At 33.9% G+C, this 17,052-nt stretch overlaps 1 protein-coding gene across 4 annotated transcripts in view; it reads right to left on the bottom strand.

Moving 5' to 3' along the window:
* The window catches only part of EHBP1 (EH domain binding protein 1), a 257,453-nt gene that overhangs the window by 108,381 nt on the left and 132,020 nt on the right, over positions 1–17,052 (bottom strand). For all 4 annotated transcript variants that reach the window (XM_026712825.2, XM_026712823.2, XM_087919329.1 and 1 more), the window contains one exon: positions 396–574. In XM_026712825.2, the coding sequence (XP_026568610.1) occupies positions 396–574 (179 nt within the window). The remainder of the gene's footprint in view (positions 1–395; positions 575–17,052) is intronic.

Here is a 17,052-nt window from a genome sequence, read left to right on the forward strand (position 1 = left end):
TAAATATAAAGATTGGCCGTTTCACTGCCTGAAGTTTTCCATGTAAAAAGAGAAATTAAGGCAAGGATTTCAGGCTAGCTATGACAACCAAATTTGCCATCAGGTCATCTTTGGATGGCACCTGAGAGCTACAGGCTTATTGTCTCATCTCATTTTAACAGTAACCTAATTTTCATAAACATCTTGAAGACAGTTGGTTTCCTGAGATTAAAAAGAAAAAAAAAGAATGCATGCAAAAAATGAGAAATCAATATGGGCTTAGAAGAAAGCCTCAGAAATGGCACGATATAAATTGATTTACCTATTTCTGCCACTCTGCAAGATGGCACTTTAGAAACCGAAAATGAACAAAAGTAAGAAATGGGGCAGTTTAAATATAAAATGTTCCTACTTACATTAAGTCAGGTCTAAAGTGATGTAATATTGCACAAAAGGATAAACCATTTCTCCAAGATGTAGTGAAATTGGTGATTTTTACTCCTCTGTAGTTTTTTGTAACTTCTTTACACCAAGCAAGCAATGACTGACTAGCATTTGGCTTTCTCCCCAAAACAGGACTTGGTAATGGGCTTGGCTGAAAAAAAAAGAGAAAATGGGAAATGCATTAAAGAATTAAATGGGAGATGAGAATTAACATTAATTGATCTAACTGGATGATTTGCATCCTTTGATGTCAGTTAAGGTCCTTCAAAGCTGTCAGTTTACAATCAGAGTAACTTGGAAAAAGACAGAAATTCAACTCATTATCGAGAGACTTAGCCTTTGGCTCTTGTCTCTGAAAGATGTGTTACACAGGATTCCAATGTTACATGAGAACTGGCCAATTGCATTGTTGAAACTACTAGCCTAAATTGCTTAAAGTCTTAAGGCACATAATTGTGTAGTCTAGTTATGTTACACACCCGTATGGAGATTGTTCAAAATCAAGTCATATAAAAGCATCCCTGAGGTCAAAGCTGATCATAATTTATTTCACAGGCATGTACCTGCACCCAGGCTGATATACATGCATAAATCAAAGTCAAAATATGGGCGATACTATGAAAATCAAGTGGAGGCCCAACATGAAATGGTGGAAAATGGGGTCCTTTTGAAACATCAGCACCTATTCTTTCAGCTTTTCTAAAAATAAAAGTTAAAAATTACTCTTGCCTCACGGCCATTTCTTTCATACTCAAAAATATTTCTTACATGTGCTTAACTGGTGAGAGCTGCTCATCTGGAATGCATCCAAAACTTTCAAGCATTAGTATAAAGAAGAAGAAGAAAGGGGGGAAGGATGACGGTCATTCATGACCATTAATGTGATTATTTGGCTTTGAAAAAAATTCCAATAAGCATGCTTCCAGAATGCCAAATGTGCAGAGACTGTCAAATTGAGAGGTTAAAAAGAAATGTTATTTGATAGTTCTCAATGGCATTATTTTAGAAAGAAATAGGTCTATCCGGACTATCTTTCAAAGACCAATGATGCCCCCCCTTGACTAAAGCATGCCAGTGCTAAGCAATTAAAACTGTCAACTTCATACATATTATGATTTATGCGTTTAGCGCTTGTGGGGCTGACTGCTTCCAGTTATTGTAAGAGTACAGAGGCAATTTATCATTTTTATTGACTGTTAGACTAGCAACCTGTGGTTAAATAAATAAACACACAGATAACATAGGATGATACTACGTGCATATGCCCTTCAGCAGCACAGATACACAATGCCAGGTAATTTGCAAAAAGTTAATGTCACTGCTGTTTAAAGTTTTAATACTTGGATGTAGGCCTGCAATAATGATGAATAAATGCAAACAGCAAAGAATGATTGATTTCTCTAGAGGTAAAACACCTCATCAACAAACAGTGTAATAATAGGTAAGGCTGTGTAAAAGTAAGAACTACAGTCAAGGGGTCTTTCTATCAGGTAAGTGGGTACAGGGTAAAAACCTAAAGCATTTACAAATAATTATAAGAAAGCAAAGAACAGGAGAACATTGCAATTTTCTATTTAGCTTCAAGCATAAAAGCATTTAAGACTTCTTCTGAGATAGATAAGACAAAATGAAAAGGAATGGTACAAGGTTAACCACATTTGAGGTTGAGCAAAGAGCCTCAACTCCTCAACTGCCTTCAAACGTATAAACTAAGATAAAAGCTTAATTAATGCTCCAGTGAAAATCCAAGCAAAAGCATTTATAAGCCTTTATGTCAGACCTGGGCACTTTATGGCCACCGAGCCACATCTTTGACTGTCCCTGTCAACCCACATGGGTCAAATTTATTGATTTATTTATATTTATATTTTATTTTATTTATCTGCCTTTATTGTTTTTATAAATAAATTCCTCCTATTTTCCTCATATTAACAATACTGTGAGTGAGTTAGGCAGAGACTGACTGGCCTAAGTCACAGAACTGACTTTCATGGGACTTTAATTCATGGTGTCTTGCTTTCCAGTCTCATTAGAAATCAAATATAAATAAGTTTCCACCATGCCTGCAATACAATTGCATTGCTTTTATTTTTAAAGTGATTGCTATTCCTTTTTTTTTCCAACTTGCATATGTGCATGCATGGGTGCCTATATATCTTCCCAGCCTTATTGGTTCAGACCTCCACAGCAATTTGTTTCTAATGTGGCCCCTTGGGAAAATTAATTATCCACCCCTGCTTTATGCAATTGGAAACATGTAAAGCTCCCTGTATGAAGACACAGTTGTGTAAGGTATCTGATCTGGACAAAATATTTAAATACAAGTATTTTGGCCTTACTGAGCTGAGGACTTAGTTCTTTGCCTAGCTACTATCAATTTTTTTGCAGGTCAAAATATGCAATGTTGATGAAATAAAATTTCAAGAGACAGAAATGCACTTTTTCCCAAGTTTGTTCACTGGCTGAAGTTTTTCAAGCAATGTTCTTACCAATACCAGCAATTGCTTTCCTTCTCCTGAGTTATATAGTTTGGGTTCCCACAATGAATAAATCATTATCACTGACATGACAGAGTGATAATAAATAATCAGCTTGAAGAGTTATGCCTGTCTTAGAGTTCTAAAAGTTAAGATGTTCCAGTCCATATGCTTTTAGCTGAATTTCAAATGATTGATGACAAAACTATTTTAATACCTGTACTGCAGACTTCTAACGAAAAATAAATAATTGGTTCATCTGATAGCTTCATGTCATTGAGGAAATGAAAAAAAATAATGAAGTATTTTAAACCACTATCTGTTTGGATTTGCCAATTGTCTATACAAATCAACTCTGCTCAGAACTGAAATCATATAAATAAAAGTTGTGTGCCAAAATATCTAAGCAGTATTTGCCTAGTATGTCTAAAACCTAGGTGCAGTTTCAACATGCATTTCAACCACACCCAAGAGCATGCAAAATGGAGATTGCATTCTGTAATTACAGACATTATGAAGTCTTCATCTAATAGTGACTTTTTTTTTAATTTGGTATATGGAGTAGAGTTAAATAAAGAAACAAGATTCAGTAGAAGAATGTGTAAATTGTTTACTATTAATAAACTCATTATATTTTCAGTAATAGTCAAAGAATAACGATTTAATAATAACTATATTGCAGACTATATTGCATCTTTGGTTAGAATAGTAGACACCAAAAAAAGCAGCAAGAACTATAACAATTTTTTTTCAGGCAGCATCTGCAATTCTCCCTCAAGCAGTTGCATTATAAGATTCCACTTCTATTTGGCAAGACTGTACAATAATATTGAACTGCTGTAAGAAATCACTTATGTTCAGAATGTGGCAAACAATTGGGCAAATAATAATTTAGCTTGGGAAACAATTCTCTACACTTACTGAAGCGTGAATTGGTACTGGATGTTTACGCAATCAGATATTTTATTCTACAAAGATGAAAGGCAGATAATCCTGTATATTTTCTGACTATAATTCTAATATTATTTCTGAAGAGCGCTCAAAGAAAGAAGCAAAACAGAGAAGGCTACATAGGTTATAACTATTTTATAACACAATATTCTAAACTTGGAAACAAAGTCATCTCTCTAGCATGTGTATATCTATTGGAAAGAGGCAAACAGGCAGTAGCTCAATCACACTCTTTCCTTTTTAACAGTCAAGTTCACATCTTAGGATTTTTATTTTATTTATGAACACATACACATCAGAGGGGGTATTTAGCAGGTTCTGACCAGTTCTGAAGAACTGATAGCAGAAATTTTGAGTAGTTCGGAAAACTGGCAAATACTACCTCTGACTGGAGATTTTAAAGTATCCTTCCCCTGCCTCGCCCTCCAAGCCATGCCCACAGAACCGGTAGTAAAAAATTTTGAATCCCACCACTGATACACATAGACACATAATCAAAATGTATTTTGTCGTGGGAATTTAATTACAGAATATACATTGGATATTTTAATAATTGAGAAATTTTGCTTTACATAAATCAACTGGGGAGCCATCTTACAGTTTAACTAAGCAAAATCATGGTTGGCATATGTGTAAAGCTATTTTAAAATTAGAATGGAAGGTGATAGCTCCAAGCTTAGGAATCTGTAGTAAGGGAGCAAGGAGGAAATCATGAAATATATCATGATATCACATGACAAACCCCTTGACACACATACTTCCAAAAGATATTAGGACATCAGTACAATGAAAGGATTTGTACTGAATCATAGTGACATACTTTTTGTAATTTTTAATGAGGCGATCAGTGGTAGACATTTACAGATCCATCAGACCTCATCCAATCTTGGAAAATTAAGTAATTTTTGGTTAGTATTTGGGATACTAATAGAAGACCTACAAAATAGATTAGCAATTTTTTTAAAAAGAAAAGAAAACCTTGTAAGAACGTAATATCAAATATTTTCTCACTGTATTGTTGCCAATAATGTGACATGTAGTCACTTAGACTTGCCCTTATTTTACACTTGCAACCAAAAGAAAGTACTTTAGCACCTAAAAAAAGAGTCTACGTATAAGTTGGTATAAGCTTGTAATAGTTTATAACATCTATTTTCATTCAAGTATAATATTCAGTGTTCAGTTGAAATCCTGATGTGTAGATATATGTTCAATACATGGCAAGATGCTGATATTGAAAAATGATGGTAAAATTCTTCAGATGTTTGAGAGTTAGCAATCAATCATATTCTGGGAAAATTATTTAAATTATGAATGTGCTAAGTTTGTATCTGCTTTTTCAAGATATGCATAAATATAATGGGATCAGTCTATATATGATACCTAACTGCTCCAGGAAATTATTAAAGATATTAAGCGCTAGAAATATGCCCTCTTAGTCAAAGAGCTTGCTGAGTTCTCTGTACACTTTCTAATTATATTTAGGCTGCAATTTCATTGTCATCCTTATTTCACATTTCAGGGGTTCTGTACCTCAGCAATATGTGCTCATTTCAACCTATAAGAACTATATGATGCAATTAAAATAAATATGTCCATCATCCCAGCTGCCCTTTGTTCACCTCATTATTGCTGTGATCAAATTGTAGGTTACGAACTAGGTTCTCTTTATGTATGCAAAAGTTGTAAAGTACAGATAGAAAACCTTTTGTAATAAATGACTTAAAGCATCAGAAAGAAAGGGCTGAAACAAACGCCAGAAGCAAGTCTTTTGAATCATGGCTGTTCCAGATATCCTCATGGAACATCAATTCTAGTATGTAGAGCAATGATTAGGAAGCGGTTTGCCGCTATATTCTTCCAGAATTCTTTGATTCTTTAATCTAGCTCACAACTTAGGGATCTCCTGCTGCTCTCCCTTCCTGGAGGAGGTGACTCCCTTATTTATTAGATCTACCTTTACTAAGCTTTTCAAGCTTAGTAGTACCTTAACTATCTGCTCTAAGTAGAAAATAAACAAATAAACAATGATTTGCAATTTATATTACTTATAGGGTGGTGATGGATAGGTGAAACTCCTTGTCAAAATAGGGTGGGGCAGTTAAGGAACATTCAGAATTTGTTCCTTGGCAAGATTGACGTGTGAATACAGTGGTGTAATAGGAGGCCTTTTTGTCCATTCTACAGGAACGATGAAAAATGCAATAAAAATCTGCTATCCTACACAAACATCCCTCTGAGATCCAGCTTCTTTCTCATGAGATATTGTTTGTCACGACTACATGCAACAAGCGTATCCACTCTCAATTATGATGTCTTTATTATTGTCTCTATGGAAAACATGAATTGGTCCTAAGTTTATATGAACATTACATGTTGCATCAGACAAGCAACTATGTATTTTTTTTTAAATCAAAATTTAAACATAGACTTAAGGCCAATGCAATGATTTGAAGGGAAGAGAAACTGATGGCCATCTGTGTGTGGGTGGCTCAAGTAAACATCATCCCCATCCACCTTGGGAAACATCATCAAGAGGACAACACATTCCTTAGTCCTGATCTAGGAGGACTCCTCAGGAATGTGCGTATCATACCAATTCTCTGTACATTCAAGTGGCACTAGCCCACAACAGCTTAGGGTCTAAAGGGCCATTTTTATCAAGGTTCCACATTGTGACTCTTGAAGCTGCTCCACTATTGGAGTCATACGAGGGAAAGAGCTCATTCCCAAGTTTCATTTGAAATACAATTCAAGTTAAGCTTTTTCCCATTTTCCTCAGCTTTTGAAAAATCTGCAAGAACATATATTTCTTTTATCAGGATTTTCTAGTGGGTAATTTTAGTAATGACTGTAGAATTATGTTATATTTTTAAGTTTTTAGATTTTGTTTTGTTGGATTTTTAAAACTGTCTTGTTTACTGTTCCTTAAATAAAAGATACAACAATTAAAAAACAACACCCATCTTTTTTAAAGGAAAAACAATATTGAAATAAAACATGTTTTAAAAATTCTGTTCATTTTCCTTTATATGTAACACATTAACTAGTCTTCATGGCAAGTATGAGCTTGTGTATAATAACATGTTTCGTCAATAGCTGGAGTATGAAAGTCTTACAGGCAATGTAACTTTCAACTATTTCCATATTCAATCCAAATGATCTAAGCAAGTGCTGAGAATTCACTTTCAGAAAGCTGTATTGAAAGAAAAAACAATAGTATCATTACTACTTCTATATGAACTTTCTATGTGAACTTCTGAATTCCACCCCCCCTTCCAATTAGGTCAAACGTAACAGCGGTGAAAGGATCTGCCAACATCTCCTCTTTGTTCTGTGACAGGATACTGTTTTGGCTAGTGAAACTGAAAGGTTTTAAAACCTGTAAAAGATTTCTCACAGCTTTTGAATTTGATTCTTACAATATTTTAAAATTATTTAGAGGAAATGGGGGAGTTCCATAGAGCATACTTTAAGAATTGTTGTTCTTTCTGAAAAAAGCTTCCGGTTTGAGCTTCTTCAGTTACAGACCGAAACCTCGTCTCTGCGAGGCTTCGATCCGTGCTCGTCGCTGGGGCGCCCCAAGCCGGCTGGTTTCGGGGCTAAGCCACCCCGTAGAGGTGGTGAAGAGGGGGGAGACTGCCTGCAGGGTTGAGGAGAGCTGCATCTCTCCTCCCCAGCTGGCCATTACTTCCTTTCCCGAAGGCGGTTGCAGCGGTGGTCAAAATGGCCACCACAAAGAAGAACTCAACCGGAAAAGAAAGTGCAGGAGGAAGATAAGAAGAGAAAGTTTTGGTTGACCGGGTCAAACAGCAAAAGCAACAAATAAGGTACCCTGGAGTTAAAACTGTTAAAAAACAACAACATTGTTCCCTAAGAAGATTTTTAAACTGCGAAGGAGAGAGAAAAGGGAAAAGATTTGGTTTTCTCCTTTTCCCATACTGACAGCTAAGAGACTTAAGCAAGAAATTGGAAAAAAAATCCACTTTGACATCAATAGGCATTTAATGCTGAAAATAAAAAGTCAAAGGGATAATAAAGATTTCTGGATAATCAAAAGCTTTTGAAAACAGGAAAGGAGAGAGGAAGAATAAAAGGGCAGGATCTGGAAGGGAGGAGACTGCCTGGAATTAAAAAAGAACTTACAGCAAAATCTCAACAAGACTTCTAAAAGATACATTCTAACTGAAATATCGCAACAAAAACCCCAGGAAGAGAAAGTCGAAAAAGAAATAAGAAGATATAACTCGGGACTATCTGGACTACTTGATGATTTCTGGATTCTTGGTTATTGTTTTGAATGACTAAAATCAATCGGGTGGCTGTTTAAAACTTTTTAAAATGGCTCCACTTTTAGAAGAACTGAAAATGGAACTTAAAAAGTACAAAGAAGATGCACAAGAAGGGAGAGGTTCTTTTGGCTTTGTATTTCAGTTTTTAGAAATGGAGATTTGGAATTATGAGAAACAACAAGAAATGCCTGCAGAACAAGAAGATTGCGACAAAGAAGAAGCCAACTTTAATGAACAAGTAATCTTAGGTGGGGGGAAAAGGAAAGGGGGGAAAGAGAATGGAAAGTTTAAGATTGGGAAAAACAACTCCCCCCCAAAAAACAGAGTGAAAAATAAGTATAAAATCAGAAAGCAACAGAAGAGGGAAATGCAGAAGAGAGAATTAGAACTAGAGAAGACAAGGGGGTAAAAAGGGGAGGGAGAAGATGAGAGGGAAGAAAGGAAAAGAAGTTATAAAGGACAGAAGCAAAATATAGAGAAACAGGGTCTATTTAGAGATAATGCGTGAAAATTTAATGGAAAAAGGGATTCTGCAAAGGTACATAAGATAGTATGGTTATATTAGAAGCAGAAATAATTTTAGAAAATATGAAGCAATGTATGATTAAAATGTCTGATAAAATAGCTATCGTAATTCAGTGGAATGCTTGTCAATAAATAAATGTAACAAAAGGTATATTTAATGATTTATAAAACATATGTGAAGAGAAATAAGGGAAAAAATTATAGAGATTATATGTGTTTTTAAGGAAGTATGATTTAATTGAAAAGAAGTGTTAAAGATGTTAAGATTTTAATGGTTATTAATGATAGAACTGAACTGGAATGGAATGAGGGTTTATAATTACATATATTTACAATCTTTCTTTTTTCTTTAAAGAATACAGTGTGTATTATAAGAATGTGCCAAGCAGAATTCGATTGGAAGTTATGTATTATGTATTATATTGAAGGTCATAACCATAAGGTATATATTGAAGTTTACATAAGAGTTGAATTGATGTAATTAAAAGATATAAAGGTGTCATACTCCAATTAGTAACTACAGGAGAAAATTTGTTTAATGAGAAAAGATAATATGAAATTGAAACAGAACAGACAAAAGTATAAATATTTGAATTGAGATGAGATGAGATAATCAAAATAAAATGGAGAAAATTAAAAGAGGGGAAAAACTGTATAGAAAATGTTAAATTATATAAGATATGGAACAGAATACAAAAAAGGAGCATGAAATTGAGTTTTGTGTCTGTATAAAGAAGTTCAACCCGGGACCATGCTATTTTCAAAACAGATGTTTTACTTGTATTTTGTGTGTGAAAACCCAAATAAAACTTTATTAAAAAAAGAAAAGAATTGTTGTTCTTTCTTAGCAACAGACCAGAAACCAACTCTTGTATGGAGTTAAAGCCTCTGTTTCCTTGAGATGGCTCATTGGGGGGAGGGGGGAACCCTCAGAAGTTCTTCCTCTGAGAAATTATCTGCCTTTTGCAAAGGCTCAAAGCAAGGATTGAATTGTTTTTGGATATAAAATATGTTAGGTTAATTAATTCCAAGCCCTTTCAGTCTTTAAGCCCATTTAAGAGTTTTGTCCCTCAGCATTTTCAGCTCTCATTCATAACCTTACTTTCAATAATGGCAGGGTGACCTAAGCTATTTAAGTAGGAAGGTGTATGGTGTGCATGCACACATGCATGCGCATGCACACAAACATAAAAATAAATGTTTTCAATTATATAAATAGAAACTCACAACGAACTCCTCATTCATGCTTGCTTTCCCCCAGGTCTTAAAAGAATCTGAGAAAGAGTGAGAGAGGTTGTCCTGCTTGGTCGTAACTCATGCAATTGCTTCAGAAGTTGAGGGTGAAACTCTTCCTTTGACTACAAATCTCCCTTCTTGACTTTTCTTCAGGGCACACTGCTTGAAGTTGATAATAAATCACAGTTGCACTTTATTCTGGCAGAAGGGATTCTCATAACACTACAAGGCTGACAAATGGCTGGCCTTTGTGAGTACATCCTGAAACATACGCACAGAAACACTGAAATTAACCTGTGTTCCTGGCCAAATTTAAACTTTTAAGTTACATTTAACTGGACTGAGTTAAATTGAACTGTTGATTAAAAGATTAAAACAACTTATGCAGCTATGTGTACCGTACTTGCAATCTTCAAAGCTCTCTTCAAAATTCACCAGTGTCAGAAATATGCACAGGACATTTTTTTCTCCTTTTGGGATATAAAACTCTTCCCTCCCACCTGCACATCTTAGGGGTACTACTCTGATTTGGGGTTTGAGACTTCTGGCCTGGCAGTGACCTCAGGGACAGACCTCTCTGGCTTTTATGTTACCTGTTGCTTAGTTTTAGTTGATTTAATTTAGTTTTATATTTATAATAGATATTATAAGATCTGGTTTGTCTATGCAAGATGGCAATGAGTGCACCATTGGAAGACTTTAAGGCCAGATTGTCATGGGAAAATCTATCAGCGTGGTTGTTATGAATCGATGGTATATATAACCAGTTCTTTATATTGCACAGTGGCTACTAATCTGGTAGAGCATTATTCCCTAAGAATTACCACTGCCCATATTTTTATGTGCCTATCCTGTTTTTTTAATATTTTAATTCAAATTGACATTCTTTTAAATAATGAACTTTAGAATGTGTGCAATAAAATATCTGTGTATTATAGCATTATCGTTCTACATTCTTGGTTTGAAGTGTGTCGCTGTGCTTGTTTATAGGACATACAGTACATATACATAAAACATTAATTACAGCCCTGTCTTATAAAATATTGGCTATATTAAAAGTTAGCTAGGAAAAAGATATCCATTCCATTAATTCTTTATGCAAGCCCAGGGAATTTTAATATTAAGAAATATGATAGAGATTTTGACTCAAATGTAATATTGAACTCAAATATATATATCTATAAGGTATACATTGCTAATTTTGCAAATTTCGCAAATGTTTTACCTTAGTTTTAAATATACCATGAAAAGGCAATCAATTTTGTTCATCTTTGATGATACAATGCTAGTGACATGCAAGGAAAAATGGCTATGATATATATTCAGTTAAATGTTTGGCATTAAATATATGTCTGTAGCAAATGATGTAGCAATTGAGTTTTAAAGTTATATAAATGTATATGTGTCTGATTTAAGAAAAATTATGATGTATAATCTTTGAATGCTAAACATTATTTTAAGCTGAGTTGTATTAGAATGTAAGAAAAACACTCTTAAATTGATTTAAAGTGGAAATGATTCTTTCTGATTTCTATGGATTCAAGACATGACAGTGAGTGAGAGTTAAGCTTAAACCACTATGCATAGACTTTTATACATACACTTTATTTATTAATGAACTATAGTTCTCCTTTTATATGTATTTAATCCAGAAAAATGCAGTACATAAATCTTCCTAATTAATTAGTGAGAACTGGCCACAAAGGGTAGTCTTTTTATTACCTGTACAGCACCCTCTTTTTTTTTTCTTAACTGATATATTTACTGTTTTGTCAATGAAAATTTTCCATAGTTTGTGAAAGATGAGATATGATCATGGAAATTAAAGGTTTTTTTCCATTGTATTTGAATACTTTGCTTGCTTTATTTATGAATTTATTACTAGAATAGATCTATGACATTGCACTAATGAGTCACCATATTTCATTTTAAATGATTTGATTCCAGTGCTAGAAGGTTTACGGGTCATTAGCATGGTACCAAAAACAAGTCACAGCAATGTAAACTTAAAAGAGATTTTCATTTAATTTATTTGTAATTATTTGCAACTCAACAAAATTTAATTAAAAATTCTTAGATTTAATTTACTCACTAGGTAAACAAAAACAAAAAACCCTTTCCAAATAATATTAAAAGGATAATAATAAAAAACAAATACAAAACAATTAGTCTAAATGTTCAACTCTATGCAAAGGAAAATATTATTGCAAGATAATTTACAAGTTATCTAATCCCTGGAAACTCTTACTTGTTCTAACAAAACTTTCCATTTTCATCTATAGCTATTCAACACAAACGACTTGATACTACTGAAGTAGCCTTTTCTTTTACAAAAAATCAAATACAATCTGTGCAATTCATTGAATGTCTACCAATCGTAAACAAACTGATAAACATTTACACATCTTTATATATTTGTCAAAGCTGACAATTACAACTCCACCTGTAAGTGGAAACAAGGAATTAAAGCAGTAGATCCTGATGTGGAATATGAACTTATTGGGGCCTGTTTCAGAATAATGCTGCTGCTATCTGGGATTTCTGAGGTGTTTCATTATAGCTGTAGTCCGTTTCGTGCAATGAGATTCCAGAACATACAAACGAGTTGGGTGCTCACAAGTTCAACCTCCTTTCTAGCCTGCTGGGATGCTCAATGCCTAGATGTAATGAGATGCTGAACGGAGCCAATAAGCTGAATCACAAAAGACAGAGGCAGCATGTACGGGTGGTTCCTTTCTCCAGGAATGAGGGAGGTGCCTGTTTTTGGCTAAGGCTGCAGTTCTCTGCAGAAACAGGTGCAAAATCAAAGGGTGCCCTTGAGCAAATGCTGGCACGGCAGAACCCATGGGTGCCTGCAGCCCCTCCATGATATGCTGAGGAACCCAAGTGTTGAAGTGCAAATTAACTTTATTTAGTCAACATTGTTTTATTAGATGCTTGACATGAAGGGAAGAGACATCTAATTGAAAGTTTATTTATCTGTGATATTATTAGATGCTGCAAGAAATATCAATTAAGCAAGTTTTTTAAAAAAATTCTGATGAGCTTATCTGAAATTTTTTATAGATACAAAGACAGACATGTTAGTAATTTTTATTTTTTTCTCTTCAAGAGAAAATGGTTAAAAGTAATAGCACTTAGCATTAGCACTTAGATTTATATACTGCTTATAGTGCTTTACAATCCTCTCTATGGTTTACAGAGTCAGCATATCTCCCCCAACAGTCTGGGTCCTCATTTTACCCGACTTCGGAAGGATGGAAAGCTGAGTCAACCTTTAACTACAGAATTACACTGGAATACTGCATTCTAACCACTGTGCTACCATGGCTCTTAATTCTAAAAGTCTTGGAAAGACTCTTGGCTGTAATGGATTTGCAGTTAACTAGCATTAAAATTAAACTATCCCCTCTCCCAGGATCTATTTTATTAGTCATATACGATCAAGCTTTTCCTAATGTTTCTTATCTTCATGTTGGTGCAATTTTTATTATACTTCTTTCCAGACAGGTAACTTTCCTATGTTATATGTCAAGTATAGACTAACTTACTTGATTAATATAAATGCTAAAATTGTAACAATCTGATCTGTAGATTATAATAAATTGTTCTGAACATTGCACTCAACTCACAGAATTTACTTGGGACTAGCAAACTTTTGATGCTTAACTTGATGAAGTAGCTTTAACTTGAACTAGATAAAATCCATACCATTTTGTTTAAAATGGGGAAATTTCCAATTTTATCTCATATACAGTATAATAAGTTCTAAGGATTTAATTTGAGAATCCAAGACTAGATAAATGTGATTAATGTGAATTGAACTCTGAAGTTGAGTTATATAGCTGTCCTGAATATTTGCTAGGGTAGGAAACAGGATAGACATTTTAAATGTTTTTTTCTCCTCATGTCCACATTATTTAAAAAATGTATTAGCTTGCAAACATTTCTTTGGCAGAGCCATCTTGTACAGTCTCACTTCATAAATTGCAGTGGCTGTGGAAAAGGTAGTTTTAGTTTTCCATGCTTTTAGCTTTATCATTTATTGTTTATTTTAAGCTCAATTATGGGTAAATAAATAACTACAGAATTCAACTTGTTGGGAAATCAACTTGAGAATTCTTATTAATATTTGATTGATCTGAATATTTTTATTGTTTTTAGTGGTTTTATTATTTTAAAATGTTTTTAGTATTTTTAATTGTAACGTATTATTTGAATTATAAGCTGTTTAGTGTCATTGACTGAGACGGCAGCTATAGAAATCAACTCAATAGACAAAGAAATCAATAAACAAATAAAATCCCTAACAGAGCATCAGTTTAAATACCTGTACTTATTGCTGCAAGATATATATGGAAAATACATAAAATACACATAAAATATGCTACAGTTACATATAAAAGCGTTACAATATTATTTCATAATTCTGATTTAAGAGCAACAAGATAAACTAAGTCTTCAACAGTATAATTAACCTAGAAAAGTTTGATAAATTTAAAGCAGCTTTAAAACATGTATAGAATTTAAAAACAAGCAATGTATCAGAGAACACAGTTTGTTCAAATTATTCCGTGTCTTTCCTGTCTCTGAGGAGTGGTATTTATTCACAGTTTAAGAAAAATTCAGAGTCCTAAATGAAATTGAGATTAATTATAAATTATTTAATATATTTATTACTCTATTAATTGATTTATGCAAGCTTTAGAGTAATAAGTATAAAGAACCTTTTGCAAATCAGCGGAAAGTTATTTTTTAAAAAATGCTCCCTTTTAAAATGCAGTCAACAGAACATATGGTTTCATTTTTACAGGATCCCTCAAAAGTTGTTCAGTAAAGCCTAGTGAGATTGCCTATGATCAGAAGTACAGAACATTAACTTACATAACTTGGGTTTGTCCTATTTTTGCAAAACTTTACTTTGAAATGTGTAAGCCTGTCTACAAAACTTTTAAAAGATTACAGCTGTGAATCATATGTGTAATGTCTCTGGAAATATTTCCAATGTTTGGAATTTATCAATGCATCAAGACATAGCTTTTCAACACGGGAGTAGCGAAGAGGATATTGGAATAATTTCTTCGCTGTACTATAGTTGTCTTCCCTTTCCTTTCTTTTTTAAAAATCATTTTATGTTTAAATCACTTATAAAATAAAATGTCTTTCAAATTGAGCTTGTCATGTTGACTTCATGGATATATCCATGCAGTTTTCTTGGCAAGAGAATGGAGATCATTTGCACTATTTTCTAGAGACCATAGTTCTAGGATTCTCTGGTAATTACCCATCTAAAAATTAACCAGGTATGACCCTGTAAGCTTCCAAACCCCAGATAAAATTAGCCACATGTACCGAAACAGGATTCATTCTGCTGTTAATTAATTCAGTTTGTGTCCCTTCTTAATATTTGTATAACACTGAAAAGTGAAATTGATATTTACATTTTTGCCCACAGAATTAGCAGTATTTTTTCCTCATTAAAACACAAAATTAGTAAACATTCTAAAAAAAACCCTCAAATTTTATGAGATTACCCACTGAAAATCTTTAGGTGACAACTTATGCAATCTTTCAGAACGTTTGCTGAAATATTGTTACAATTTTCATTATGTTTAATTTTGCTATTATATTTGGAGAACATCTGCAAAATCATGTAAGATTGTCTGGTTATGAACAATGCCTGTCAAGATTTCAAGATTGTAATGTAGAAACATTATTGTGCTTTTAATAATGCATCAAGTGGTTTCCATGGAATCAAATTATATCTTTCAGCACTATCTATTTCAACTGACACAACTGAATGAATCTTGTTATTGAATCCTTGTTACTTTTGTGGTTTTAAAGATGGAGAGGTAAAAAATGCCTCAGCTAGTACTGAAAATACTAACTATTCTAAATATATAAAACCTGCCTGAAGGAACTACGCCAATTATCAATTTGTTACTGAGTCAAATTCATGATACTTGTGTGGTGATACACAGCATAGACCTGGACATCTGACTGTCTTCTCCCATATATCCATCCCATTCATTAAGATCTTTAGGGTCAATTTTCTTGACATGCACTGTTGGCTGGAAATATGCTATTCCCGAGAACAGTAATTCAATAGAGGACACTTTAATGTACTGACTCTGGAATTCCTCCCCGTTTAGTTGTGGTTTAGACAAAATCCTTTTTACAACTAGCTTAAAACTTTTAATTGCCTGTGCCTCTTGTTGCTGTATTAGTTTTTGTGATTTCCATCTTTGAATAGGTTGTACAATTGCCACATTTTATTCTTAACCTTATTTTGTATTCTATTTTAGGATTACAGCTACAATGAAACGAGGGCAATGAATTGTATAAATAACAAAATAAAGTAATAAAATGTCAGGAGATCAGCAAGGGTTTGGGTAGGCAGTAGTATACCATATGGGTGTCTGAGATAAGCCCTGGATCCATGCAGCAGACAACGTAAGCAATTTTTCAGGAGCATGGTGTAGACTGCAAATGGATAGCTAGGGAAAAGACTTGGAAAGTACTTGGAAATTGCAGTTGGTGTAAAACATGATAGGAGGCTGCTTATCACACAATATTCAGGGACTGAGTTCTGCACTTCCAAGGTTTCTTTTTAAGGTATTGGTCTGAATCTATAGGATCACCTTTCCTCTATCAACCAAACTGGGTCAGCAAGAAACACCTTCTGAAGATATCCCTATTGTCAGTCATTCAGCAATGTGACGGGCAGGAGAGAGCTTCATCATGAGGGGTTCATGGGTTCTCCCCAGAAAAATCTTGGGGTTCTCACAGTTCCACAGATATATCTCCCTTGCTGACTTTTTTATTTCTAATTATGCTCACTTTGTGCTTGTATTATTTTGCTTTTATATTTCATATTTGGTTTTATTGGTTGCATACCACTTGACTACGTATGTCAGTGGAAAAGGCAGGGTATAAATGCTCTAGTATAAATAAATTAAAATGTGCATTATCCTCTTTGATTTAGAAACAAAATCATTCATGACTAGGAGATATCTAAACCACAATCAAGGTGTACTGTGATATGCAAACCTAGCCACCGATTGGACCACAGTCACAGTGATGTTTTTGGTGGAGGGGTTATATCTATTCTATTATATTTACCTACGTAAAATGAAAGCATTGGGGCT

This window comes from Pseudonaja textilis, chromosome 1, assembly GCF_049901715.1.
Source record: "Pseudonaja textilis isolate UNSWEBS1 chromosome 1, rPseTex1.2, whole genome shotgun sequence".
In the NCBI taxonomy this organism is placed as follows: Eukaryota; Metazoa; Chordata; class Lepidosauria; order Squamata; family Elapidae; genus Pseudonaja; species Pseudonaja textilis.